At 57.2% G+C, this 24,153-nt stretch overlaps 6 protein-coding genes across 6 annotated transcripts; 2 read left to right on the top strand and 4 right to left on the bottom strand.

Moving 5' to 3' along the window:
* Positions 1-2,165: 2,165 nt before the first annotated feature.
* Positions 2,166-4,918, top strand: F5144DRAFT_29539 (uncharacterized protein). The gene is made up of 2 exons (XM_066783842.1): positions 2,166-4,432; positions 4,499-4,918. The coding sequence occupies exons 1-2, from the start codon at positions 2,422-2,424 to the stop codon at positions 4,747-4,749; spliced, it is 2,262 nt and encodes a 753-aa protein (XP_066648283.1). The 5' UTR covers positions 2,166-2,421; the 3' UTR covers positions 4,750-4,918.
* A 697-nt stretch (positions 4,919-5,615) lies between these two features.
* On the bottom strand, positions 5,616-7,924 carry F5144DRAFT_29623 (uncharacterized protein). The gene is made up of 4 exons (XM_066783843.1): positions 7,619-7,924; positions 7,249-7,560; positions 7,116-7,187; positions 5,616-7,059 (listed from the first exon to the last, which is right to left on the bottom strand). Exons 1-4 carry the CDS (start codon positions 7,623-7,625, stop codon positions 5,876-5,878), a joined length of 1,575 nt encoding a protein of 524 aa, XP_066648282.1. The 5' UTR covers positions 7,626-7,924; the 3' UTR covers positions 5,616-5,875.
* Positions 7,925-9,719: 1,795 nt separating this feature from the next.
* Positions 9,720-10,909, top strand: F5144DRAFT_588588 (uncharacterized protein; the record flags this gene model as incomplete). The annotated part of the gene is made up of 3 exons (XM_066789947.1): positions 9,720-9,783; positions 9,860-10,423; positions 10,533-10,909. 3 exons carry the CDS (start codon positions 9,720-9,722, stop codon positions 10,907-10,909), a joined length of 1,005 nt encoding a protein of 334 aa, XP_066648281.1.
* Positions 10,910-11,221: 312 nt separating this feature from the next.
* Positions 11,222-13,945, bottom strand: F5144DRAFT_29483 (Man1-Src1p-C-terminal domain-containing protein). The gene is made up of 2 exons (XM_066783840.1): positions 12,293-13,945; positions 11,222-12,163 (listed from the first exon to the last, which is right to left on the bottom strand). Exons 1-2 carry the CDS (start codon positions 13,861-13,863, stop codon positions 11,539-11,541), a joined length of 2,196 nt encoding a protein of 731 aa, XP_066648280.1. The 5' UTR covers positions 13,864-13,945; the 3' UTR covers positions 11,222-11,538.
* A 1,035-nt stretch (positions 13,946-14,980) lies between these two features.
* On the bottom strand, positions 14,981-17,145 carry F5144DRAFT_481042 (helix-loop-helix DNA-binding domain-containing protein; the record flags this gene model as incomplete). The annotated part of the gene is made up of 3 exons (XM_066785263.1): positions 14,981-16,321; positions 16,531-16,633; positions 16,925-17,145. 3 exons carry the CDS (start codon positions 17,143-17,145, stop codon positions 14,981-14,983), a joined length of 1,665 nt encoding a protein of 554 aa, XP_066648279.1.
* A 2,862-nt stretch (positions 17,146-20,007) lies between these two features.
* F5144DRAFT_29377 (uncharacterized protein) lies at positions 20,008-22,639 on the bottom strand. The gene has a single exon (XM_066783831.1). The coding sequence runs from the start codon at positions 22,545-22,547 to the stop codon at positions 20,187-20,189; it is 2,361 nt and encodes a 786-aa protein (XP_066648278.1). The 5' UTR covers positions 22,548-22,639; the 3' UTR covers positions 20,008-20,186.
* Between the last annotated feature and the right edge of the window lie 1,514 nt (positions 22,640-24,153).

The following is a 24,153-nucleotide window of genomic DNA, read 5'->3' as shown; positions in this document are numbered from 1 at the left end:
AACACTCCGACCCAGTGAAGTCGGCACGACGGGAGCGCGATAGTTATGACGTTTGATAATGGTGGTTGGATTGGCTGGTGTGTGGTCGGCGCTGGCGTACTGTCACTGGAGACAACAGAGGCGTGGATCCTCAGGTCCGCTTGAGCCGCGCCATCTTGGAGATCCAGCCTTGTCCGGTCGCACACAACAGGCGGTGTCCGGAGAAGGAAGAGGACGAATGCGGCCTTGGAGAGGAAAAAAAGTTGAGACATGGGCACCAAAATCTTCATCGGACTAGTTAATTAGTTCGTCTTGCCCCTGGTGGGAAGACAAGCCACAACATTCCTGTCCCGAAACCCGCAAACGTGGGCCCGGTGACGAGTCCGGACGATCTGCGGGGCTGAGAGGGACACAGGCTGGACCTGATTCGGGATGAAGTCATCGAAAGAACCCAATGGGCAACACTTTCGATCGCAGGGCTGGACCCTTGGTTTGGAAGATTCTGTCCTGGCGTGCCTGGCTGGTCCGTCTCCTGCATTGTTCGACGCAGGCCGCTTTCCCCCCTCACAGACCTTCCTTCGCCAACCTTACCGAATTGGTCTCTGGCGGGAGCGGCTTGTTGTGTTCTACTTGCGAGGCGAAGACTGGCCAACCATTGCTGCCCCATGCGGTGCCACGACATGGTCTGCTTGACTTGTTTTGAAGGGAGTGGTGTGTGGCGTTTTGTCGCACGAAGAAGAGCAACGCGCAAGCTGATGGAGGCGAAAAGGTCGAAACGCGACGAGCAGGGGACCGGCCTGAATTAGCCATTGAGGCGTCAATTACACTTGTAATTGTTGTTTCCAACAGTGGGTTGGCCCGGCGCTAGACTGAGATCTCTGAAAACAGCGACCCCCACAATTTGGAGATGCTGAACCCTCCCCCCCCCCGGCGGACACCTGGTGTGGGTGGGAAGAGCCGAGTATCCGAGTAGGGATACTTTGCATCTTCCATGCCTTCGTGTTAAGCATATTTATCAGCATCCCATTGCTATTCACACTCCGTATGACAGACGCAGCGCTTGTGACATGGGGTCACTATGTAGAGATAGGTCGGAAGTACGAGGCTGATCTGGTGTTGTCTGGATCGGATGGGTGTGAAACATGGGAAACGCTCCTTTCACCGCCCAGCCAAATGCAGCGGCCTAAGCGGGTAAAAAACCCGCATTTTTGACCGTGCTAATGAATGCTCGCCCCGTTTTGGGCGCTGAGCGCAGTCTTCCTCCGAATTGCGCGATGTGTGCTGTACATGTACAAGGCAGCTGAGTGAGCTGGGTATGCATGCGTACGACGCTTCTCCGGAAGGGGACAGAATGGGTGGTAAGATAGATACTTTTGATAGAGAAACGTTGAAGAGGCGGTTGGATGAAACGGCAGTTTGCCCAATGTGGAGCGTTTGCATCAAAAAAAAGGCCAACACCTGGAACTTCCAGGGAAGAGGGGCACCCTTCGACAATGGAACTGGAAGGATGGAGATGGGAAATCCCAGGTGCCCCGTTGTTAGCTGAGTTTGAGAGTGGAGAGAAATGATTCTCAGGCCGCTCCCAAGACGGCCCTGGTGCCTTCCAACCTCTCGTTTCCCAGCCAGGCCCCGTTTTTAGTGCTGTCACCCTCAGCAGGGTTTTCAGCAGCGCGCGCTAGCTTGCATGTTCGGGGGCAGATTCACACCGTCAGTCCGTTCTGCAGCAGGGCCACACCCACCAACAGCCCACCCATCTACCCACGCCATCCAGTGGGCGGAGAGAGTCCCACAGCTGCCGACTTCTCTCGCCGATCCACCTCCAATGCTGGAATCGGTAAGCCGTCCATCTCCTCCTCCTCTTCGACTCGTACTGTATCGCTCTCGTTCGGTAGCAGACCCCCGACTTCCATAATTCCCTCTCCAGCACATCTCAACCCGACGCTCGCTGAGTCTTAGTTATTTCTTTTCTTTTTTTTTCTAGTTGGGTCATCTCTATCGCCGTCCTCTCGCTGCCGCCTTCGTTGCTGCCATTCGTTAGTACTGCACGCACGTACAGCGCCTGCCCTGCCGGTAGTCTCCTGCAACCTACCGCCCGCAGCTTCCTTGCGATCTCCGCCGTGCCAGGTTTCGTGGAAGCATCGCAAGCCCGAAACCACCTAGACTTCGCCCTTTTCGGAAGAGAACTACCCAGCAACCCGGCCAGCCCTTTCATAAATGCATGCGCGAGAGGGGGTACAAACAACCGCAGTATTCGTAACCCCAGCCCGATCTTCTCCCCTCTCCCCACCTACCTAAGGGACCAACCCAGTCAAGCCCCCTGGGTGTTGAAAAGTCTCAAACAAGCATCCACTACCTCACACTCGGCCCGTTGACCAACGCCGCCGCCATCATCTGGCGCATACCCAGCTCTCTCAGGCGACGCCACTCATTTGACCGCCCGCAATGGCGGCCGTCGGCTCTCCACCGCCCTCTGCGCCAACCTCGCCCAGCAGTCCCCGTCGGAAACCTGTTCCCACTCACCATGCCCTGTCGCCCGCCGAACGCTACGACTGGGGAGAGAACGTCAAGCCTTTGCCCGGTGTCCCTGTGTCCGACTCGCCGAGGTTACGACAGTCCCCCGTGTCACCAGTCAAAGTGAATTTCCAACCGAGCGACTGGGCCCGGCCGTCCACCGGGAACATCGAGCAACATCTGCCACACGGCCAACCTGTTCCGGTCCCGGCCCTCGACCGTGCTCTCCCCAAGACCCCCGACGCTCCGACGCCCCCGCCGCATACGCCTTTATACCAGCCCGCGACCGGGTATATGCATAGTTCCGTCCCAGATGCCCTGGGTTTGCGGTCTGCATCGAGTGGCACCCAACAGCCCGTTGCGCCGCAGTCCGCCAGCGTCTTGAGCTCTCAGCTCGAAAATCTCAGCATGGGCGACCAGCCTGAAGGGAAAGGAGAGAACCGCAATAGTAGAGAGTCGGATGCCACTGCCAGCACCTCACGGCAGCAGTCAAACGAGTCATCGGCCACGACGAGCGCAAGCTCGGTCTCTGGAATTCTCGATGTCTCGGACAACCAAGACAACTCGGCAGACGCCTCCGCCGAGAGCTCCGTCATCGACGACCCCGCTCTCCGACCCGAACCTGTACCCCAACTACAATATCACCATTCCGCCTTCCTGCCACGCCCCGCCAGCGTGGCCGTAGCCCAAGACCCAAGAGCCCAGTCCAACCCGAACCTAGCCGAGGGCGCCGCCAACATCAACCGCCACCTAACGCCGACCACCAATTTCAACAGGAGGAGCTCGCTACCGCGGCCGCAGTCGGCCTATTCGGTGTATTCCGACTTTGGACCGCGCGGGCGTTCCCCTGGTTTCTTGGGCGGTTCACAAGTCCGGGCGCCCTCTGCGCACTCGAGAAAATCCCCCGAGACACGGCCATCTTCGTTCGCGGAATTGCTCAACGTGCCCTACCCGCAGCCGGCCCCGGCACCCATCACTTTCGACAATTCGCAACTTCGGTCCGCCGTGGGCAACAATGCGTCCCTGCTCAGCGCCGAGAAAACGTTGGAAATGTACCGACAAAACGTGAAGAAGACGAACGACTTCTCCATCTTGTACTCCTTTGCCGTCTTCCTCATCGCCACCGCACAGGAGCAAGGGTTGGATTTCCAAGATACCAAGAGGACGAAGAGTCCGAAAACCGCCCCTGGAGAAGCTCCCCCGTCGTCTTCGCACGACCTGGTACGGGAGGCTCGTGCCATTCTGCAGAAGCTGGCCAACAATGGCTATCCTTTTGCACAATACTACCTTGCCGATGGTTACGCCTCGGGCTTGTTTAGCAAAGGAAAGGAGGACTACAACTCAGCGTTCCCACTCTTTGTGCTCGCTGCCAAGCATGGCCACGCCGAATCCGGGTACCGCACCGCGCTGTGTTACGAATTCGCCTGGGGGTGCCGCAAAGACCCTACCAAGGCCGTACAGTTCCTTCGCACTGCGGCGGCCAAGAGGCACCCGGGCGCCATGACAAGGCTGGGAAAGGCGTGTTTGTCTGGCGATCTTGGAGAGAAGCGGTACAGGGAAGGCGTCAAGTGGCTGAAGCTGGCCTCCGAAGCGGCCGACGCTATCTACAACGCTGCCCCTTACCACCTCGGGTGCTTGTACGAAACCGGATATGGCGACGACGTCTTCCTGGACGAGAACTACGCCGCCGAGCTGTTCACTCAGGCCGCAGACTTGGGTCATCCCGAGGCGAATTACAGGATGGGTGACGCGTACGAGCACGGCAAGCTGAACTGCCCGAGGGACCCGGCTCTGAGCGTGCACTTCTACACGGGCGCTGCGGAACGCGGTCACGCCGCGGCCATGATGGGCCTCTGCGCTTGGTATATGGTCGGCGCAGAACCTGTCTTGGACAAGGACGAAGAGGAAGCTTACGAATGGGCACGGAGGTCGGCTGAGTTGGGTGAGTTTTGCCAGTCTAACGCGCCGCCACAAATAAAATGCTAACCGAAGGTGTTTGAATGTTTAGGCCACGTCAAAGCGCAGTACGCTGTTGGGTACTTCACCGAGATGGGCATCGGATGCCGCAGGGATATCCTCGAAGCCAATGTCTGGTACGTCAAAGCCGCCGATGCGGGCGATGATCGTGCGAAGCAGCGCCTTGCCGCCATCCGGGCAGCCATTAGCGGAGGAACGCCAATGGACGTCGCGCCGCCTCGGAATGCTAAGGTCAGGAAGAGCGGTGGGGAGAATGACTCGAAGGAGTGCATTGTAATGTGAGGAGATTGGCACGGTGGGGGAAAAGGCCGAGGATACAAAACCAATATTCGACATGGCAAGAGCCGGCGGACTGGACTTGGGTAATGGTTTAATACGACCATCGTCAACACGCCCTTCGTGGCCCAGCTGAACCCGGATGGGGTGGGCTGGTTCTTGGGCGAAGATGATCGATGGTCATGGACGGTAATTTCTTTCTCTATTTTCCATTCTCCCCCGCTCGAGGCGAGCTTTTGGATACCTCGGCGGCGCCGACTGTACTGTCATGACTCGATTTCTCAAAACAAAACGTTAGGGTTGAGGTCGACCATACCCGCAAACCAGCATCCCGCAGCTCAACATGGGCCAGGGGCTCGCCACAACAAATTTTCTTCTTTTTTTTTCGCTTTTATGTTTTTCTTTCTTCTTTTCTTTTTCAATACACTCGGGCAAATACATCTGCATGGGCACATCGAGGGGTAGAAATGAGCATGAGAAGAAAGACGGGAGCGGACTTTGGGTCTCCTGTTTTCCTTTACATCCTGGCACACTCCTTTTCGTGCTTTGGCGTCGGGTTGCGGTATTTATGATTTGGATTATTCGATATGCCTGCCTGGCTGGGGCGAGGTGAGGAAGAATGGATAAGACTTGTACATATGGAGAGAAAATTATAATTATGGTGTTCTTGCATCACTTGGTATCCTCTGGCCGGCTTCGTGGGAGGGGCTTGCCTAGCTCAAGAAGACGTGGGAGAGCATTTGCCGTTAGGTCACCACTTTCTTCATCAGCGAGTACAGGTTAAAAGGACAGGAGCCTCTAGGATTATGATACAGCGAAATAGTCTATATACATACAAGTCTTTGTGAGCGAAATAGAGCCGACAAGTTGCCACAAGCCAAGGAAATGAAACCATCGCAATGAGATACAACATGCTTGACTGAGAGAAAGAAAAACTCGCCAGAAAGATCGGCCGCTCCAACGCCGCGCTCCTCGGTTCTAATCCTAAAGTATCCCCATTCATCCAACCCAACCCTTCCCGTATCTATCAACCCACCGTCTCCCTTCTACTGCATCCCTACTACATAGCCAACCCATGCCCATGTTATTGCCCCATTTTATCCTCCCTCCCCTCCCTTTCCCCCCATTTTTATTACAAACCCCTCAACTTAGTCGTCGACCACGCGGCAACCAGGGAGCTCAGCGCGCCGAGGAACATGCACACGGCGATGGCGTTGGGGCCCGAGGGGTCGCTCTGCTCGGCGGGGTGGGCCTCGGCGGCCAGCTCGGGGCTCTTGCCGGGCTCGAGCAGGGCGAAGACGGCGCCGGTCATGATGGTGCTGAGGAACTGTGGGATGGTGACGTAGATGTTGAGGATGCCGAAGTAGATGCCGCTCAGCTCGCCCGTCGAGCTGTGCGCCCCGGCGGTGGCAGTGGCGGCGGAAGCGGGGGTGGTGCCGGCTTCGAGGAGGCCGCCGTCTGCGGAGGCGCCGTGCTCGAGGCGGAGCATCTCGATGCTGCTGGTGTCGTTGGAGCGGCGGCGGGAGGTGGGGCGGATGGTCGGGCCGGCGTCGGAGGAGCCGCTGAGCTTGTTGACTTCCACGCCGAGGAATGTGACCGGGGCCCATTGCGAGACGCACCAGGGGATGCCGCAGAAGGCGACGATTATGGTGGCAAAGCGGAACGAGGTCGCAAAGGGGGTGAAGAACATGGCGAGCGAAAACAGCACGTTGCTGGCGATCCACGCAGTCAGCAAGTCCGGCTTGACCTTGTTGAATGTCTCGATGAAAGGGGCGAGGCTGGCGGGTGGGCGGTGCGTGAAGGTTTCGTCTTCCGGGGCCTGGATCAGGGCGGGGAGAATCCACGCGCTGATGAAGGAGACGGTCGAGTACACGGTTAGAGCCATGCTCCCGATACGGCCCATGTCACCCAGAGCATCGTTCGAGTCCCTGGCGTTGGGCGAGACATCATAACGGAAGTAAGTCTCGCCAACCCAGGTGCTGCTGTAGATAATGAACGGGAACCAGCCGATCCAGGACCAAAACACAGCGTTACAGATGCCCCTGATACGGGGGGGAAGGGTCAGCACGGTGGAATAAATCTGTCGAACGACCTTGAAACGACCCTGGGCCCGCCGAGGGTCGTGCCTCACCGAGACAAGAATACGCTCCGTGACAGCCCAGCAGGTGATGCCCGAGGTGAGCAGCATGCCCAAGGCAGCAATGACGGTGAGTTGTTTGAACTGGGTATCCCCGAGCCTCGGACCGAAAATCTGCACGAGGTCCAATGCTCCCATGGCATAGCCGATGATGTGCCCCAGGGAGTTCATGCGGCTAGCTAATAACGATGTCAGCATTGATAAAATCGCCAAAAGGACGGCAAATGGAGCGTACACCAGGCAGCGCCAGTTTGCTGCTTATGGATGGGCAAGGTGTCTACAAGCAGACTTCTCGCGCAGGACATGACTGAGAATTTTGATGTTAGTGACACGAGAGAGCTAGGGCAGGGGTGTGTGCTATTTCTCACCTGCGTTGATAGAGAAATCGACACAGTAGAGCGACAGGACAGCCATCATGATGGTCAATACCCGCGCCGTATCGGGGTCTGAGATAAAGGACGCAACAAGTTCCTTCGTGAAGCCCAGGGCCAGCAGGCTGAGGGCAACAATGACAGAGCCGATAGCGATGGTAGGCCGTCTCCTGCCCCATTTTGACGTCGACTCATCTGCAATGACCCCTATTATGGGTTGCACAATCAAGCCCGACAGGGGGCCCGCAACCCAAACCAACGACGTCTGCCCTTTCGACAGGCCAAGCGAGAGAAGGTATGGCGTGCAGTCTGCGCATGCGGTGTTAGCGTGAGCTCAACATTTTCAGGTTGGGCAACGGGCACGTACATGTCATCTCAACACCCCAGGTGAAGCTACAGTCAACAAGTCAGCAATTACATGCTTCATGTCAATGTAGTGTACATGCACGGACGTAATACCGATGGAGACGCAGGTCAACAGGATCATGCGCATCGTCTCGGAGCTCCCCTCCACCCTCGGCTGCCCTGACCATGTCGACATCTTCAAGAGGTCGTTGTCGCTGTCGTCGGACTGACTACCGTAGGCGCTGCCACCGTGACCAAAGTTGTTGTCGTGACCCTGATTGTTTGGGCTCCAACCATAAAACCTCCCGATATCGTCGAGGGGTAGCCTCTCGGTATTTCGGGTCCGGGTTTCGGGCGATTCGCTCGTCAAACGACTGTGCGTCTCGTGTGTGCAGTTACCACTCGGCGCGAAGAGCCTCGAAGCTCGTGTAGTCGAATGCGATCTGACCGTTATATCGTCTGCCATGAGGATTGTGTTAGCACAACCTGCCTTGCCTCGGCAGCTCGTCAACAGCCAACGTTGGTGCCGGTAGACGACTAGAGAGTACAAAAATAGAGAAGGACAGATTCCTCACCATATCAAGACATCGGTAGTAGCACCTGCTCAAACAAAATCATCGTACAGGATTGGGCACACGAGCACAAGGGCACAATCGCGGATGATCTAGCTCTCTGCGACAAGCTGCTTGCTGATTGCGATGTGCGATTTCCTTAGACACGGATCGAGTTCGGTTGTGTTACAGCGGGTGGCTGAATGGATATGTACATGTACAACGAGTGACGAAAAATGGATTAAAACAAAAACGATGGGAAGCGAGTGGTAGGATATGCGACAGGACAGGACAGATGGCTGAGTGAGTCTGGAAACACTGCACAGCTGTTATCTATCTTTTTGGTGGGCCACTGCATCAACGCCGCGGTGCCAAGCCAGCCCGAGGGCCCAGAGCTGAGTGCGCGGCAGGCCCACTGAGAATAGGGGCCGCTGTGATACCCAGGGCCTCTGGTTAGGTAAGAGATGGGGCAACCCCGTATACTGGGAAACAAGGAGGCTTGGCTCTCTGTTTGACACACATTGGGCTGTCGGTCAGAATCTCCAAGGAAGAGAAGCTGGGGGGTTAAAACATGGAGCGCAAGATCCCCAACTGCGAAACTGGGCTCTGCTGCAATACTTCGTATGCGAGTATAAACCTAACCTCCGTCTCTTTCAAGTACGAACCACAGCCATTCTGAGTCCGTCTCACGAAGTTGCGGCCCGGCCCGTTGCTCAATTCGGACGTCCAATACAGTGATGGTGAAGGGAAGCTTCGGTCGCTTTGGGGTACGAAGTAGTCCGCCTTATTAATAATATGTACCTGATAAGTAGTCGCGGGCATTTCGGGGTAGTAATACGAAAACCTACAAGGTCCTCTCCGTTTCCGCGGAATTGCGGGTCTTGAGTGCCTCGCACAGAAACACGGAACGACGCGAGATGCGGGTTACCCCACCATGGTCGACGCGGGGCACCATTGACAGCACTCCGATCTAGGAACGTGGGCCATCCAAAAAATCGACCCCTCTGACTCGACAGCTCGAACCAACGTAGAAGGTATTGCGGCCCGCGATAACTCCTTTGCTTTAGGTTCTGCGGCGACTTAAGACTCACTTGCCCCCTCCGTGGGCATTGAAATCCTATACTTCGTACATAGGTATCACGCAATTGAACCTCCAGGAATAAATAGCCTCTGTGTTACAAAAAGGTAAGTGCCTACGTGGGGGAACCATTAATTTGCACCTTCTCGTCGCGAACCTTTTACCCCTCCATTACCGACCCCGGCATCCTTCTGCCGCGTCTAATGCGCATCCTGCGAACAGTTGTGCTGATAATATCCGACCTAGGAGTGGGTGCTCGTCCTGCAGTCTGCTTGCGCCATATCCACGCCATCCTACCTCGAGTTAATTTGACAACTCCTCCGTTCCGCGTCCCCTACCTAAACCACCATGGATCTGGTCAACCAGTTAGTTAACCCCCCTCCTCCCCCATATACCTACCTACCTCTCCCGCCATATCCACAGCTGCCCCCCATGCCGTCCCCTCCTCCCCTCTCCTTCTCTCCTGGCAGCGGCAACACAAACTCCCCACTATCATGGCTCAAGAGCTGATGCCCCTCGGAAGCCTAGAAGGCCGGCTGCTCTTCGCAGTACCCAAGAGTGTGTTCCGCCCACAATGGCTCCCTCGTTGGAGCTCACTTCCTGGAACCCCCGAATGCTGACCCCCAACCTCAAGAGGGTCGCCTTCTCCAAGCGGCCTTGAACATCCTCGAAGGCGCCGACATTCAGTTCAAGCGTGAGAACCGCCTCGACATCGCCCTCGTTAAGAACCTGCCCATCGCCCTCGTTTTCCTCCCCGCCGCCGACATCCCCACCTTTGTCGGCGAAGGCCGCGTCGATCTAGGCATCACGGGCTACGACCAGGTGCAGGAGCACGATGCCGGCACCCGGGCGCTCGCGCGGGCGCGCCGCATGAGCAACGAGTGGGATCCCAACCGCGGCAAGCCCCACGGCTGCGAGACCGTGCTGGACCTCGGCTTCGGCGCCTGCCGCCTACAGGTCCAGGTGCCCGCTAAGGGCGAGTACGTCGAGGGCAAGGACCTGATCGGGAAGAACATCGGCACCAGCTTCGTGCACCTCGCGCACGAGTACTTTACGCGCCTCGAGCTCGAGCAGGAGGGCATCACGGACCCGGTCCGCGCCGAGGGGAGGAAGCTCCGCACCAAGATCATCGAGCTCAGCGGGAGCGTCGAGGCCGCCTGCGCGCTGGGCGTGGCGGATGGTATTGTGGATTTGGTTGGTGAGTGCTTGCCAACCCTCTCACTCACCTCACTCTCCCCTCCCCAAACTCTTCCAGTCAACCCCAGGCATCTCACCACAACCCCGACCAAACTAACCCCCTCTCCCAGAATCCGGCGAAACAATGAAAGCGGCCGGCCTCAAGGCCATCGACACAGTCGTAGAAACCTCCGCCATCCTCATCAAGTCCAAGGCACCAAGCAACCCGTCGCTCGTCGAGCTGATCGCCTCCCGGATCCGGGGCGTGATCACGGCGCAGCGGTTCGTGCTGTGCCAGTACAACGTGCCGCGGGCCAAGCTGGCGGACGCGACGCGAGTGACGCCGGGCAAGCGCGCGGCCACGGTGACGGCGCTCGACGAGGAGGGCTGGGTCGCCGTCAGCGCCATGGTCGAGACCAAGCGCATCGCCCCCGTCATGGACGAGCTCGTCCAGGTGGGCGCCACGGATATCTTGGTGCTGGATATTCACAATACCAGGAGTAGCTGAGTGCTCTTGTTGGTTGGGCAGTCGGTTAGAGAGAGATGGAGAGAGTGAGATTTTGGATAGAGAAAATTGAAGCGTCAGTCAGTCAAGCCAGTAGTAGCATGCCAGAACTTATATTCAATGATGGGTGACATGAATGTGTTGACAAGCGAAATATAACGAGATGAAGGGGAAGCAGGCATTTCTTGTTTAAAACTTACCCCATCACCTCCCCCCATCAAATACTTCGAGCATGTGACAGTTGGATCCAGTGTACAATTTCAATCAGTCTTATGTGTGTATGCCCCCTCACTTCTGAGCAAGGGTATCAATCAGCAACAAAAAGAATACCTAGCGTGCGCTTGCTTCCCCGGACAGCCCGAAACGCCACTCCCCCCAGATCTCTCCATAACCCAGAAAGCTGACCCAAGGAAAGTCGAGAGCAAGTAGAAGAAAAGAAAAAGGTGAAGAACAGGCACGTCTCGCCAGCCACCACTTCCTCTCCGCCAGTGTCTATCTCCCACCATTCAGGGGTAATGTAACCAAGCCAGACGGTTCCAAACCGGATTGATTAGACAAGTAAGTACAGGGAAACAAATAAGACCACAAAAGAAGGTAGGGCCTCCGACGAGAGATATTCCTCGCCACAATTATTAGTAAATAGGCCGGCCCTCCTCCCATTTCCGATGAACAGCCTTGCGCTCCAGCGCGTCCGGGGCCGGCCTATCCTCCGCCTCCCCCTTGACATCCGGGTCCCACGAGACACGGGCTCCCTTGCGTCGGCGGGACGCCGAACCGTCGACAGCGCTGAGCCTGCTGGGGCCTATCCACTCCCAGGCCCTCCCCACCTCGCCGTTGCGGCCCTCGCGCTGGCCCGTGCGAACGTTGCTGTTCTGCTCGACGACGGCGCGCACGCGCTGCCAGAGGCGCTCGCGGTCCGCCAGGCTGTGCAGCGAGCGGAGTACATCGTCGCGTAGGTTCGGCAAGAAGAGGAAAGCGTCGTCGTCGCCAGTTTCGAAGGCGACTTCCTTTTGACTCGCGAGACGGTCGAGGACCTCGTCCACCAGGGCCGGGATCTGCGCCGCCAGGGCGCGGTTGTTAATGAAGCGACGGCGGCCGTAAAGCATAGACAGAATCAAGAAGATCACTCCACCAATGCTGAGTCGATGTCGAGCCACTCCGAGCTTGACCGACCGCCGGAGCGCGCAGGAGTACGAAAGGCTAGCGAGAGAGGTGGACGATAGTTTGGTAGTTGGAAAGGCGGAGGGATCTCCGGTTCTATGGGTCCAGCGACGGGTCTGGTTAGTCCTATGGTCAGAAACTGGATGTGTGAAGACAACAAAACGTAAAAATGACAGGCTCGGTCTGGGTCGGAAAGGAGTAAATAGCGAGGACTGGGACACTTACGCTGGGGCCTCGGGCTCCTCCTGCTTGACCTCAACTTCTTCTCTGGCCTTGACTTCGCCAATGGCAGCGCTCCACAGCTCGTCAAATTCATCGGCAGCCATTCTCTTGCTGCGCTTCTTGTTGAGGATCTCCTTTAGCTCTTGCTCTTCCATGGCGGGACTGTCTAGAGGTTCACCCTCAGGCTCGAGGGGCTCGCCACACTCGTACTTGGCCCTCCGTTCACGCAGCTCCTCAACGGCCTTGTCGGCGACAGCCTGGACACGCCGGACCTTCTCGCCATCAGGCTCGCACGTAGGCGGCAGAGGAACAAGACCGCCGAGAGAAAGTGGGTGGGGCTTCAGGATAAAATCAGGCTCGCAGCGAGCCGTAAAGTCCTCGTAGCAGTACGCATGCGGCGGGCAGGGTTCGCACTGCGGCTCGAAAACACCGGTCAGGTAATCGGGGACCTGGAGACTCTGGATGTCCCCGAGATCATACTTGGCGCCCAATTCGACAGCCCACTCCGGAAGTTGGATGCTTGTTGGGATGAGCTGAGTTGGTTGCCGGCCAAGCCCACAGTACCCTACTGCCATCTTCTCTTGCCTATACCAGGCCCCGTAGGCAACGAGGAGAGTTGTGACGAGAACCCAAAACGGGGTCGACAGACTCGAACCGCGCTTGATAAGCGGCGGCGCTTGTCGGGCAACAGCCACTTCGGGGTGAGCGGCCTCTTCCTGGGTGAGCGCAAGTTGCTCATCAGGAGTAAACTCCTCATCAGCCTCGATCTCAGGTGTGATTGCCCTTGGGGCCCGCCCGAGAGGTATCTCAATATCCCGCGAGATGGTAGAAGGCTCGTGTTCGTCAACGAAGGCATACCCGTCCGTCCGCCGGCGAGCAGTGGAGGGCGTTTGCCGAAGCAAAGACTCTAATCCGGATGTCTTCCGGCGGTTGGTAGGGGTCTTTAGGGGAGACATTGGCGAATTGGTCCCGCTCTGGAACGGATTATCGCTGCTGAAGACGCTGGCGGTCTGGGGTGTCTGCTTAAAAAAGGTCTCTTCCTCCTCTGGCGGCTCCAGCTTAGGGACCGGGGTCATGCGCCGGTCGCGTCTCACCGACCGAGGCGGCTCGAGATCGGGGCCTGTATCGGTGTCGGATGCGGGTTGCAATTGAGCACTCGTGGACCGCGATTGCCTCTTGCGGGGGCTCTCTCTAAGCGGCGCGGGTGTGGCGGGCGCGTAGTCGGGTTCCTCGAACTCGCGCTTCACTCTAGTCGCTTTCCTGGGCGACCGAGACCGCCTCGTGGAGGGCGGCGGCGGGGGCATCGCCTCATCGTTGAACTCGGTGCTTGTAGTGCTCTGGGAGTCGGCATCCACAATGCCTCGGCTCGTGCGCTTCGCGCGGGCGCGGGTAGCCAAAATCTGTTTCGACTGTGGCTGGACCTGGTCGTTGAAGATATCGATGAGCTGGGGCTTCTTGGCCTGGGAGGGATAATGGATGTTGTGGGTGACGAGAATAGAGCGCAGGCGCGGGACGGTCAGCGACCACGGGTCGAAGTCCGGTTGCAGGTAATCGGCGCTCTCTGAGTCCGACATGGCGGCGATAAGGGATGGCGGAGGACAATTCGATAGAAAATGAGGATGTGAAACCGCAGCTTCGAAGACGGCTGATGCGGTCTCAAGAGGGGGGCAGGCCGGATGCGCCGAGAGCCTCACAGGCCGGCTTAAGTGGGAGCAGTAGCCTGCTTGTTGTGACGTATTTAAACGCGTGCAGCTGCAAGGTGCATAAGCTTCTGCGGGTCGTCTCGGTTCTGCAATGAGACGTGGCAGATCGCGAGATGGCAAATCGATAAGGAGATGCAAAGTGGGAGGGGGATGAGATGGGGAAAAAAAAAGTTTGGTGTTGATTGTTGCTCAAGTGGGTAAGCGCAGGCAAGCCGACAAAACAATCTGGCAGAAACAGGGTGACGAAAGCGGAACTTTGTTGGTTGGCCGGGTGGCAACAGAACAGTTTGCCAAGCGATTGTGGCGTGGGTCAAACTTTCAAGCTGCACCAGCCACATTTCTCTTCCAACAACCTGTTTGAGTTCTAAGATAGTTATCACTTATCGCTTTGCAACGAGTCGTACATACATGGTAGATAACAATTAATAACGCTCTAATCTGCGATTCTACCAGATGATAGAACGCTGAGAGTAACGCATCATTATCGCCACCAGAAGCTCGTTGAACGAGCTGCCCCAAACAACCCAAGTTCTGTACGAATAGCTCTTGAGCAGTCAATCCATTTCAAAACAGCATCCAAAACAGTTGTCTTAATCACGCCCGGAGAGTGCTCCAACATGATTTTCTATTTCCATCCCCTGGGTATTTCCGCCTCATCTGCTCGTATACGTGTTTATGTGTCCCCATGCCAAACAATAGCCCACAGTCCTACACAGTTGAGTGTCCGGGTCATTGGGATGGTTGAGGCAAGTCCCTATCCCGCTTAGAAACAACACCATGGCGTCTGCCCTCGCGGGTCTTAAACAAACATGAGCCTATTATATCCCCCTAAAACGCCATCTTTACTTTTCCGTTCCCACCCCACACATCCCCCCAACCCTATCAATCCTATCATGCCCACCCCAACCAACCAAATCCATACCAAACGTAAACCTACACTCTCTCCCTCACAACCCCCCAGACCACCACCCCCTATGCCCACCACCACCTACACACCAGCAGCCTCCCCACCCCCTTTCCGCTCCAGCCTCTTCTCCGCCTCCTCCGCCCGCCGATTCGCCTCCACAACCTCCTGCTGCAGCTGCTTGATATACTCGATAGCCATCTCGACGGTACTCGCCTTGCTGTTCGGCGCCGAGCCGCCGCCCTTATCCTTGTCCTTCTTCGAGTCGCTGCCCTCGCCCTCGCTGTCCTTGGGCGGCCGGGGCAGCAGGGTGGCGATCTCCAGCAGGGCCGAGTTGATCCTGTTCCGGCGGCCCTGCTCGGCGATCTTATGCGACGTGCGTTTCGAGGTGAGGTTCGTGGAGAGTTCGCTTGGGTATGAGACGCCCGGGAGGGTGTTGCCCTCGAGGATGCGCTGGTAGTTTGATTTGGTGGCGAGGAGGTGCGAGGCGGCTTCTTCCACGTCGGGACCGCCCGGGAGCAGGGGTTTGATGCTGGGTGAAATCTTGGGACGGAGAGCGGGTGACACTGGGATGGAGCTGACGCTCCCGCGCTTCTTACTCCCTCTTGGGAGAAGCTGGGGTGTTTTTCTGGAGCCAAATCCGGACCCGGCGAGCAACTGCGGGCTTTGCGTCGCGGATGAGGTCCCGGACGGTTTTGCGAGAGAGGGCGAGGCAATAGGCGCCAAAGAAGGTGTTTTTGAGGAACCCCTGTCTTGGGAGGACTGCGTTGGCGTCGGGGCATTGTTGGATGATGGTGTGGCTCTATTCAAAAAGTTGGCCGACTCCGGGAGCTCAAAGGTTTCGATCTGGTCGGTTTCGATTGCCTCTTGGCTATCGGCCCTCGCGCCCGCGCTGCCGTTACTCGGTGAGCTGAGTTTCATCAGCGACGCGGGGGTTGCGGGGGAAGCGATGCCTGGCCGTGGAGGTTGCAAGGAACTGGGAACCGCGCTGGCCTGCGGCGCAATATACGGGGACGGCCTCGCAGATCGTGATTTGGGTATCGGAGGTGGGGGCATATCGACCGGAGTCGTGTCGTTCAACGCTTCGGGTGAGACCGAATCCTCGGAATCGGTTATTCCTGTAGTAGAAGAGGAAGAAGTCTGCATCATGGGCGTGGGCAGCAACTGGGGATCTTGGTTGCGTTCAGCACTTTCGGCAAGCTCACTCAGCACCTGAGCGTTCAAGCTGGGAGTGGTTGTAGTCCTCCTGCGCAAAGGTTTTGAGATTGGTGACTGCTTGATGCCGCCTTTGGCCCTCGCCTTGGCCGCGTTTTTTCGCATTTTCTTGGCTAAGTCACCAGGTGTCGTATTTGATATGGTAGGCCCGGAGGACGACGGGTCCACCTCCATATCAACGGGAGAACTTGTGCTCACGACGCTGTGTAACTGATCAAACATGGCAAGGGGGTCGGTCTGGGCATGCAGAGCTGGTGATGTCAAGGGGCTGAAATAGGCACCCGATACCGCAAACTGAGAATCAACTGAAAAATGAGTGTCGAGCGGCGTCACCGCCGGTGAGACCAGTGGAGTAAATGACATCTAGCGGGAAGATCAGCAAACGTGGCTCTCGGCCAAGAGACAAAACCTCAACCTACGTCTGCCTGGTCTTTTAGCCTCTGATACCGGTACTCGATGGCCTGTTGCTGTTGCTGCTGCTGTTGTTGTTGCGGTTGTTGCGGCTGTTGCTGCTCCGGTCCACTGGATGGAGGATAGTAGTGGTTGGATCCGGCCTGGAGCTCCAGGCTCTGGGGTGTCGGGGGAACCATGCCCCTCTGCTGGCGGTTGAAGAATGCCGCCTGCTGTTCCTCCATATGCCGCTGCTGATGCCGCATTTTCTGCTGTTGGAGGAATTGTATCTGTGCCTCGATCGTGTCAACGATGGCCTCGTTCGGGCTGGGGGGCGGCATCATGGTGGCGGGTACGCTCTGGTAGGAAGCCGCGCTTGTGATGGGTGGCATGTGGTGCTGCATGGCTGGGACGGCGGGCGACAGGAGAATTGGTGCGTCGGTGCCGCTCATGGGCATGTCAAGCTGCTCCCGGGGGTGCGATTGCAGCAACTGAGGGCCGCCCGAGGCCTGAAAGTCCTGGAAGTTGTAGTTCATGCCATCGCCCAGATTGCCCATGCCATTCATATCCAGATACTGTTGGAAATCATCCTCGGGCGCCTGGTGGACCGAATGATCGGCGACGGCCCAACTTGACGAGTCCATGATGGCCCTAGGGTCTAGGGTTCGAAAAGTCGAATTCCTAGGGTATGCCACGCGGTTTTGGAAAGGACCAAGTTCAGGAAGGTCTGAACCCGTCAATTTTCTCTATCGCACGAGACAGATTGCGCGATCGGACGTCCACGTAATTCGGCGGGAGTGTGTTCCTGCGGAGAGCCGGTCTCTTTCGTTCGTTCGGAACACGGGCCGGATGTCTCATCTGCGACCCGCTGCTGATTCGACAAATGGGCCGGGAAAAGCCGGTCTACCGAGTGCCGAGTGGGCGGGAATCGCTTGCGAAGAGCCGGAGGAAGGAGAGAAAAGCCGTCGAGGACGCCGTGAGGATACGAAGATAGAGAGAGAGCCTTGATGTGACTACACCTGCTGGTGTTTGGGTGGCCTTTCCCAGAGTCGAGACCCTGAGACGGGGGAGTGGGCGGGTGGTGGGGGGACGACAGGTTGAAATGGAAAGAAGGCCCGTCTATGGCCAGCGCTCGGTTGTGCCCCACAGCCATGTGTGCTAATTGCGCTCCCTTCCTGCCCCGCTCGGCCGCCCCGCAAACCCTTCCAGCTCCCAACAGCGGGAGGCTTCAGGTGGACTGGCTAGGCTTTCCAGGGCTCGGGGTTTTGACTCCAGTCTGTTCCAAGGTTACATCAACTGCCAAAACCAAGGTGAGGCTCCGAACACCGGGAGAAAAGTTTGTCACTTCCATGGCCTGGGGGGTGTTCTCTGCATGCGCAACGGACGAAAGTTCGGTGCACTACCCGGGGATGTCCAGGTGTGGAAGTGGAAGCGGGTGCATGGAGATGGATGGCCGGAACATGCCCAAAGAGACAGCGATCCCGTCCTGAGATCCTAAGGTGGCTTCCATGGAAGTCGGGGGCACCAGCCATCCGGATATCTGGTGACACACTCGAGACACATGGTCATTTCACACCAAGACGGAGGCTGATTCCAGGCAGTACCCGAGTTCCAATGACGTTCATGATCTTCCAGGTTCAAATCTGCGCGACCTGAATTGTGGACGGGATGCGTGGGGAGTGGCACCCAGAAGGGTCTTGGCGGCTCGCACCAGAAATGTCCTGCAGGCGTCCCGAGCACAGGCCAAGGGGCCGTCCCGAAGAACCGGGATTTTTTCCATCTCTTCTCCGTTTCCTTGGCCCACAAGTGTCTACTAGTGTATCAAAACACCAATTTTATACGTGTCAAATCAAAACCCAAAAGCAATCCGACAAAAATGCTAGTTTCGTCACGGCTGTCCTGCATACAGGCGATGGAGTCGTACACTACTGGGGGGTAAGGGTGCTGTGCCGCAGCCGTGGAGATGCAACGGATGCGAGATGGGCGGGCCTGCTGCAGCTGCTCGGCTGCGCATGTGACCCACTTGCCTCTGGTGGCTTCATTGACAGATCAAAACCCCACGGAAGGTGGGGGGCAGTTTTAGGCGCAAGTGAGAGTTTTCCTCTAGCCTATGCGGTGCCTGCCTTTCCTTGACTGCACCCTCGAAGTTCGAACCACTCATGGTTGACCGAAGACAGAGAGCTAAACCAAAAATATCCATTACGCCGATCTGGCAGCTGACTGGTGAGATCGACTCGAGACCGACAAGACTATTCAGAGGGCTGGAACACCCTGTAATTATCACAAGACATATCCCGCTCTCTGGCACCGAGAACCAGAATGGATTTGTGTGCATAACGCTCGCTCGATTTGGGAAGTTTAACCATGTGGCGAGGCGGCCGTCTCATTTTGTTGACCGACGGGGCACCCTGAGGCGCCTTCTCAGGGAGAAGACGGACCTGACCCCCAGTGGCGACGAGGCGCAACCATGACGGCGGGATGGGGGGGTGGCTTGTGATCCTTCGAGCCCTCGGTCGACGATTTTTTGCGATTGGCGTTGCACGATAACCGCGTGGCAATCTTGGGGGAAAGCAGCTGGAAGTCTTGCACATCTTCCATCCCGGCTTCTGCCGGACCTCGCCCGAGTTGCCTAGGTTGTCGCGTTTGACCGCGTTTGACCGGCAATGCGACACGGCCGAAACCCGCCTAAACTATTTGCTGTACGATGTTACCCGGTTCCGCAATGGAGCAAGGGAGGCGCTGGTTCGTTGAGTCTGCAAGCTATTCGTATTGACTTCCCCTATTCGCAGGACTGGTAGCTTACTACTCTCACGCAAAACCTCACCTCACGCCAAAAAAGTGGATTCGTTAATAGTCAATAGACCAAGTATTTACTGCTTATTTCACAACTAGTATGTAGTAAACAGTCGAGTTCCTAGATACAATTGCACGGTTGGCAGTTTCCAACCACACCACAAATCGTCCACAGTACAGGCCCCGGGCCTAGCTAGGGTTGTTCATAGCGTGCGCTCGGCAGCATTTGCTTCTTCTCCCTTTCTCTCAACATCCCTCTCACCACAGCGAGACAATTATCCAGTGCCGATCAATAGAAAACAGACGAAAAAAGAAAACAGATATGTACGGTATTGCACAAGATATTGCCGAGGAAGCCAACAGCAAACATATGCGCTGGTCCCAAATTTGTCGAAACAAAAAGAAATCTGGTGAGACAAAAGTGGAAAAAAAAGGGAGGCTTTTAGGACCGACCCCGGGCCGCCAGTTGGAAATGCCAGTAATGGACAGCAAACAGAAAGGCGCGCCACAATGTACAGGATATAGTACCGGATAGCAAGAGAGAAACGAAAATATGGTATATGAACCGGTCCGAAAAGGGCAAGAAAAAAATAAAATAAAACGGATCGGGAGGTTCCCGGTGTTTGTCGAGTGTGCCCCGAGGGACGCCGACGATGGTGATTGTAGTTGTAGTGAGCGGGAGTCTAACGTTGATGAACGCCGGGTTCGGATATGCAAGGAGATAGCACACTGAAAGACGGTACTTCAGAAGGAACGTTGCTTTCATGGGGCACAACGCGATCAGGGAGGTCGTGGCAGTCGCGCAGCGCAGGGGCATTATCGCAGACAGCGACGTCGCCAAGAGGGTAGGAGGAGAAGAGCCGAAGGCAAACACGGTGGAGCGGCGGTGTTTTTAGTTGCCACCTAGGTTAAGCCAGCTCATGTCGTCGCGCACGGGGGGTTGGTTCCGGCGCGGCGGGCCTTGCGAGGGGGGCTTTAGGCCCTGGGAAGCCGGGGCGAGGGGCGTCGAGTAGACGCCGGTAGACGAGTCGTTGAGCGACCGGTCCGCTCCCCAAGGCTTGCCGGCGGCCGCCGCGTCCCAGGCGTCTTGCACAGACTCCGGGATGCCGCTCGAGTACGCCGAGGCTGACATGTCGCTGACCGCGCTGACTGGGCGCTGCGTCTCGATCCGACCGCTCATGCCCTGGTTCAGCTTATCGTTGTACACGGCGATGGTTGGGCTGTGGGCGTTGACACGGCTGAAGGACATTCGGGGTTCCGCAGAGGCGGGGAATAGAGGCGGCACCGTCGCGCTGTCTTGGGTCATGCGGTGCGGGTTGCTGTAGTTGGAACTCCGGTCGGAGGCTAGGGTGGTGCGCCGTGAGTTGTGAGCGGCGACATTGTTAGGATTAATGTTGTTGTTGTTGTTATTGTTGTTGCCGTTGCCGAAACCCAAAAGGTTCAGGGCCGAGCAACCAGACCAGTACCTGTTCCACCCAGAGCTGCGCCGCGTGTTCCCTTGCTTATCAGCAGCCCCTGCCGTCAAGGTACGTGGCTTCGCATCAACCGTGCGGGTTGCGAACGCGACACCCTTCTCGTCTCGGGTCTGTTGGGATGGCGGTGGCGGCCGAGCAGCTGCTGGGGGCGGAGTAGGTTGTGCCATCGGCTTGCTAATAGTGCTCTTGAAGGCTTTGAAGGTGCTGTCGGATGAATCGCGCCTGCTCTCATTGCTTGACTTGCGACCGAGCCCAGTCGGAGCCGACTTCTCGCCCGCGCGGCCCATGAGGATCGCCATCGATGAGAATGAGCTCTGGGACCCTTGTTGCTGGTGACCGCGGAAGACGCCCGGCGGACCCTGGCCAAATGCAAGGCTCTCTTTGGCGAATCCGACACTGTCCTTCTCGCTCGGTGGCCGCCCGCTTGCCCGGCTCACGTGGCCGGATTCTACATGACCCTGCCTCTTCCGCCGCCTGATGCAGACATACGCGAGAACTAGGAGAATTGCGGCACCAAAGATACTCCCTAAGACTGCACCAAGGATGGTGTTTAATTGCGGATCGGAGCCATCAGGAACTGCCACTGCCGCGGCTTCTGTCGGTGTTTGGGTGGCGACGGTTGGGTTCGTCGCGCTAGCTGTGAGGGATGTAGTGGAAGGTGAGGATGTCGATGTCGAACTTAGCTTTGTTGATGTAGCTGTCCTTGAGGACGTCGAAGAAGATATAGTGGAGGATTCAGTCGAAAGAAGTCGAACCTGGGAGAGCTTGGACTCCGCATCTTCCCAACTGTTGTCTCTGGCATCGAACATGCATAGTACATCGTCGGCTGCGGTTCCGCCCGCAATGACGACCATGCCGTCCGAGTCCTGAGCGAGAGCAAAGTTGCTCCGGGTGACTTTAGGAGCTGAAGTCGAGTTGTATGTCGGCCAGTTGTTTATCGTCAGGGGCTCACCGGCCCTCTTCTCCTTGCTGCTCAGCCCATGCTCACTCCTTTTCGAGGCCCGCCTGCGAACCGGCGCAGCCTTCGGAACCGGTACGCCGGGGCCCTTGAATAGAACCGTTCGCCTGACCATGTTTGGTGACTCGGACATGTCGAAAGTGAGAAGGTTCTTGGACCCATCATCGCCCGTCATCAACACCGCTTGGATGGCGGACGTATCCTTCGGTAGTGGCGCCGCGAGTGATGCTCCCGAGTCGACCCATTTCTTGTCGGCCGCGTTAAATAGCATAACCTGTGCGTTCCACGTACTCCCGCCAATCAAGGCCGCCTCGCTGGGAGACCAGGACAGTAGAATTGGGTTGACTGACGGTGGCCCGCTCGTGTCATATGAACGGACTTCGTGTGGCGCCGAGGCGCCAATCGTAAATGTTGACGTTGAGGGTCCGTTGGACCCGTCTTGGTTGCCGGCGTAGACGAGGATCGAGTCGGTGCTGTTCAGGTAAACGGCGCTGTGTCCTACCCGCTGGTGTGTCACCTTATCCAGCAGCTTTACCGACTCCCATTGCCCCGTTTCGTACGTAAATTTCTGCAGCCCCTGGTACTCATCCGTCCCGCCAACACCTCCGACAACGAAGAAAGCCGACGTCGACGCTGTCCCTGTTGTTGAACCGACGCAAGCAGCCCCCGTCACCTTCTCGCCCTGGGGCAGCACCTTCCATTTCGCCCCCGGTACAAGCCGCAATGACTGGAAGGCATCGGCCGAGTATGTGTAAAGTGTGTTGTTGAATATGACCGAACATGCGTTATTCAACGGCGTTTTTGGTTTAGGGAGCGGCATCGTGGCGGAATCTCGGCCTATGCCGACGACACAACCGACCTAGGCAATCGGTGCCTCCAATGGAGAGGGGGGAAACCTCAATGATGGTCCTCGTCAGCAAGACATGTCGAGGTTGCGGGTCCGGGGCAGAGTGTCGTGCTTTCGTATTGCGCCGTCAACGGTCGGTAAGTAGCAAGAACTTCGAATGCCAAAGAAGCGGACCAGTATTCCCAGGAAACCCAGAGGAAGAATATCTCGCGTCAATCGAATGAGCGGGAAAAAAACGGCCAAACGTCGATCTGGAAGTTCGAGGACCGGCCTGTTGGAGGGAGAAGATGATCGACGGAACAAAACCCTGGGTTGTTTCCGAGGAACAAACGGCGAGGAAACGAAGGTTTTCCTGAGGAGCCCCCGTGTCGCAGGATGGAGAGGGGGTTACGTGGAATTGGGGCCTTTGCCGCGAAAGGGTCGATGGAACGCACACGATGCTACTGCGAGCCCCTGGCGCTGATGGTCCACGCTCGTGTCAAGCCGGGGGGGTAAAGCAAACGGCTTTCCTGCGGTTGCGAAGGAGAGAAGCAGACAACACAACGTTCAAGAAGGGTTGTGGCAAACTGCAAAACTGTGCCGGACGAGTTTCGGTTGCCGACCGAGAAGTCAATTGCTAACTTTCGTGAAGCTGAGCATTGCGACCTGAACAAGACACCACCACACCAAGGGAGACGAGAGGGACACGCATGGCAGCGAGCCACCGAGACATCGGACGGGGTAGGCGGCAAGGGGAGGCACGGGAAATGAGCCAAAAACGGGGCCTGGGAACAGGGGAGGGAACCGGGGGCCTGGTCGAATCAGGGGAGGAGACGGGGTCAGACAGGGGGGTCCCTCGGCCCTCATTTGAAGCTCGTCATGCGAGAAACTCCCCAGCCCCAGCCAGCTGCGGTGCCAGATGGGGTGCCGCCGAGGGAGGGAGGACATGCCACTTGGCGAACTGGTTGATCCTGAGGGGTGAAAAGGGGCGCTGGTGGGAGAACGCGAATCCGAATCAACACCAGCCTCGGCAGACTGGGCCCTGGGCTCGCTGGGGCCCGTTTTGTTTCCTTCCTTGTTGAAGAGATGAGATTCGGCTGCCCAACCGGAGAGGAGCCAGACATCGCAAGGCCAGGGAAAAGGAAAGAAAAAGAAAAGAAACCGAAGGAAAAAAAATGAGAGCCCTGGCTGCTGGCTGCACTCGTTAGTCAAGGTAGTGAGTTAGTGTACGAAGGAGTCGTTTGGATACCCTCCCTCGTTCCATCTCTCGTTGTCAGATCGGGATGCCCAAAATCAACTTCCATCCTCAAAATCAGCTCTCATCCAGCTGTGGAACTCGACGATAATCTGAACTCAGATGAAAAAGTCAGCTGGTGGTGATACAACACTGCCACTCCCAACGGTGTGTCGCTCCGAACCCTCAAGCAGTGGATTCGCCGTTGTCGAATGAGGGCCCTGTCCTGTCCTTTTCCTGAAACGCTCGAACCCCAGACAGGAAACCGAGCCTAACCCAGAACGGAGAAAGCGCCTGCACCTCCACCCGAATGGCGGGGCAAGGATGCCTCTCCACTTCCCGCCCATGTCTTTGCACCACGAGGAA

The sequence above is a fragment of the Chaetomium tenue genome (genome assembly GCF_020726465.1).
Source record: "Chaetomium tenue strain MPI-SDFR-AT-0079 chromosome Unknown F5144scaffold_1, whole genome shotgun sequence".
Lineage (NCBI taxonomy): Eukaryota > Fungi > Ascomycota > Sordariomycetes > Sordariales > Chaetomiaceae > Chaetomium > Chaetomium tenue.
The sequence above is the reverse complement of the archived record's forward strand: the minus strand, read 5'-3'. Positions and strand labels throughout refer to the sequence as shown.

Coding starts and splice junctions, on each gene's coding strand:
- F5144DRAFT_29483 (XM_066783840.1), bottom strand. CDS start 13,863: ATGTCGGACTCAGAGAGCGCCGATTACCTGCAACCGGACTTCGACCCG. Junction 12,164..12,292: donor GAGGAGCCCGAGGCCCCAGC/GTAAGTGTCCCA, acceptor CTGGACCCATAG/AACCGGAGATCCCTCCGCCT.
- F5144DRAFT_29377 (XM_066783831.1), bottom strand. CDS start 22,547: ATGCCGCTCCCTAAACCAAAAACGCCGTTGAATAACGCATGTTCGGTC.
- F5144DRAFT_29539 (XM_066783842.1), top strand. CDS start 2,422: ATGGCGGCCGTCGGCTCTCCACCGCCCTCTGCGCCAACCTCGCCCAGC. Junction 4,433..4,498: donor ACGGAGGTCGGCTGAGTTGG/GTGAGTTTTGCC, acceptor TTGAATGTTTAG/GCCACGTCAAAGCGCAGTAC.
- F5144DRAFT_29623 (XM_066783843.1), bottom strand. Junction 7,188..7,248: donor CGATTTCTCTATCAACGCAG/GTGAGAAATAGC, acceptor CAAAATTCTCAG/TCATGTCCTGCGCGAGAAGT. Junction 7,060..7,115: donor GCAAACTGGCGCTGCCTGGT/GTACGCTCCATT, acceptor CATCGTTATTAG/CTAGCCGCATGAACTCCCTG.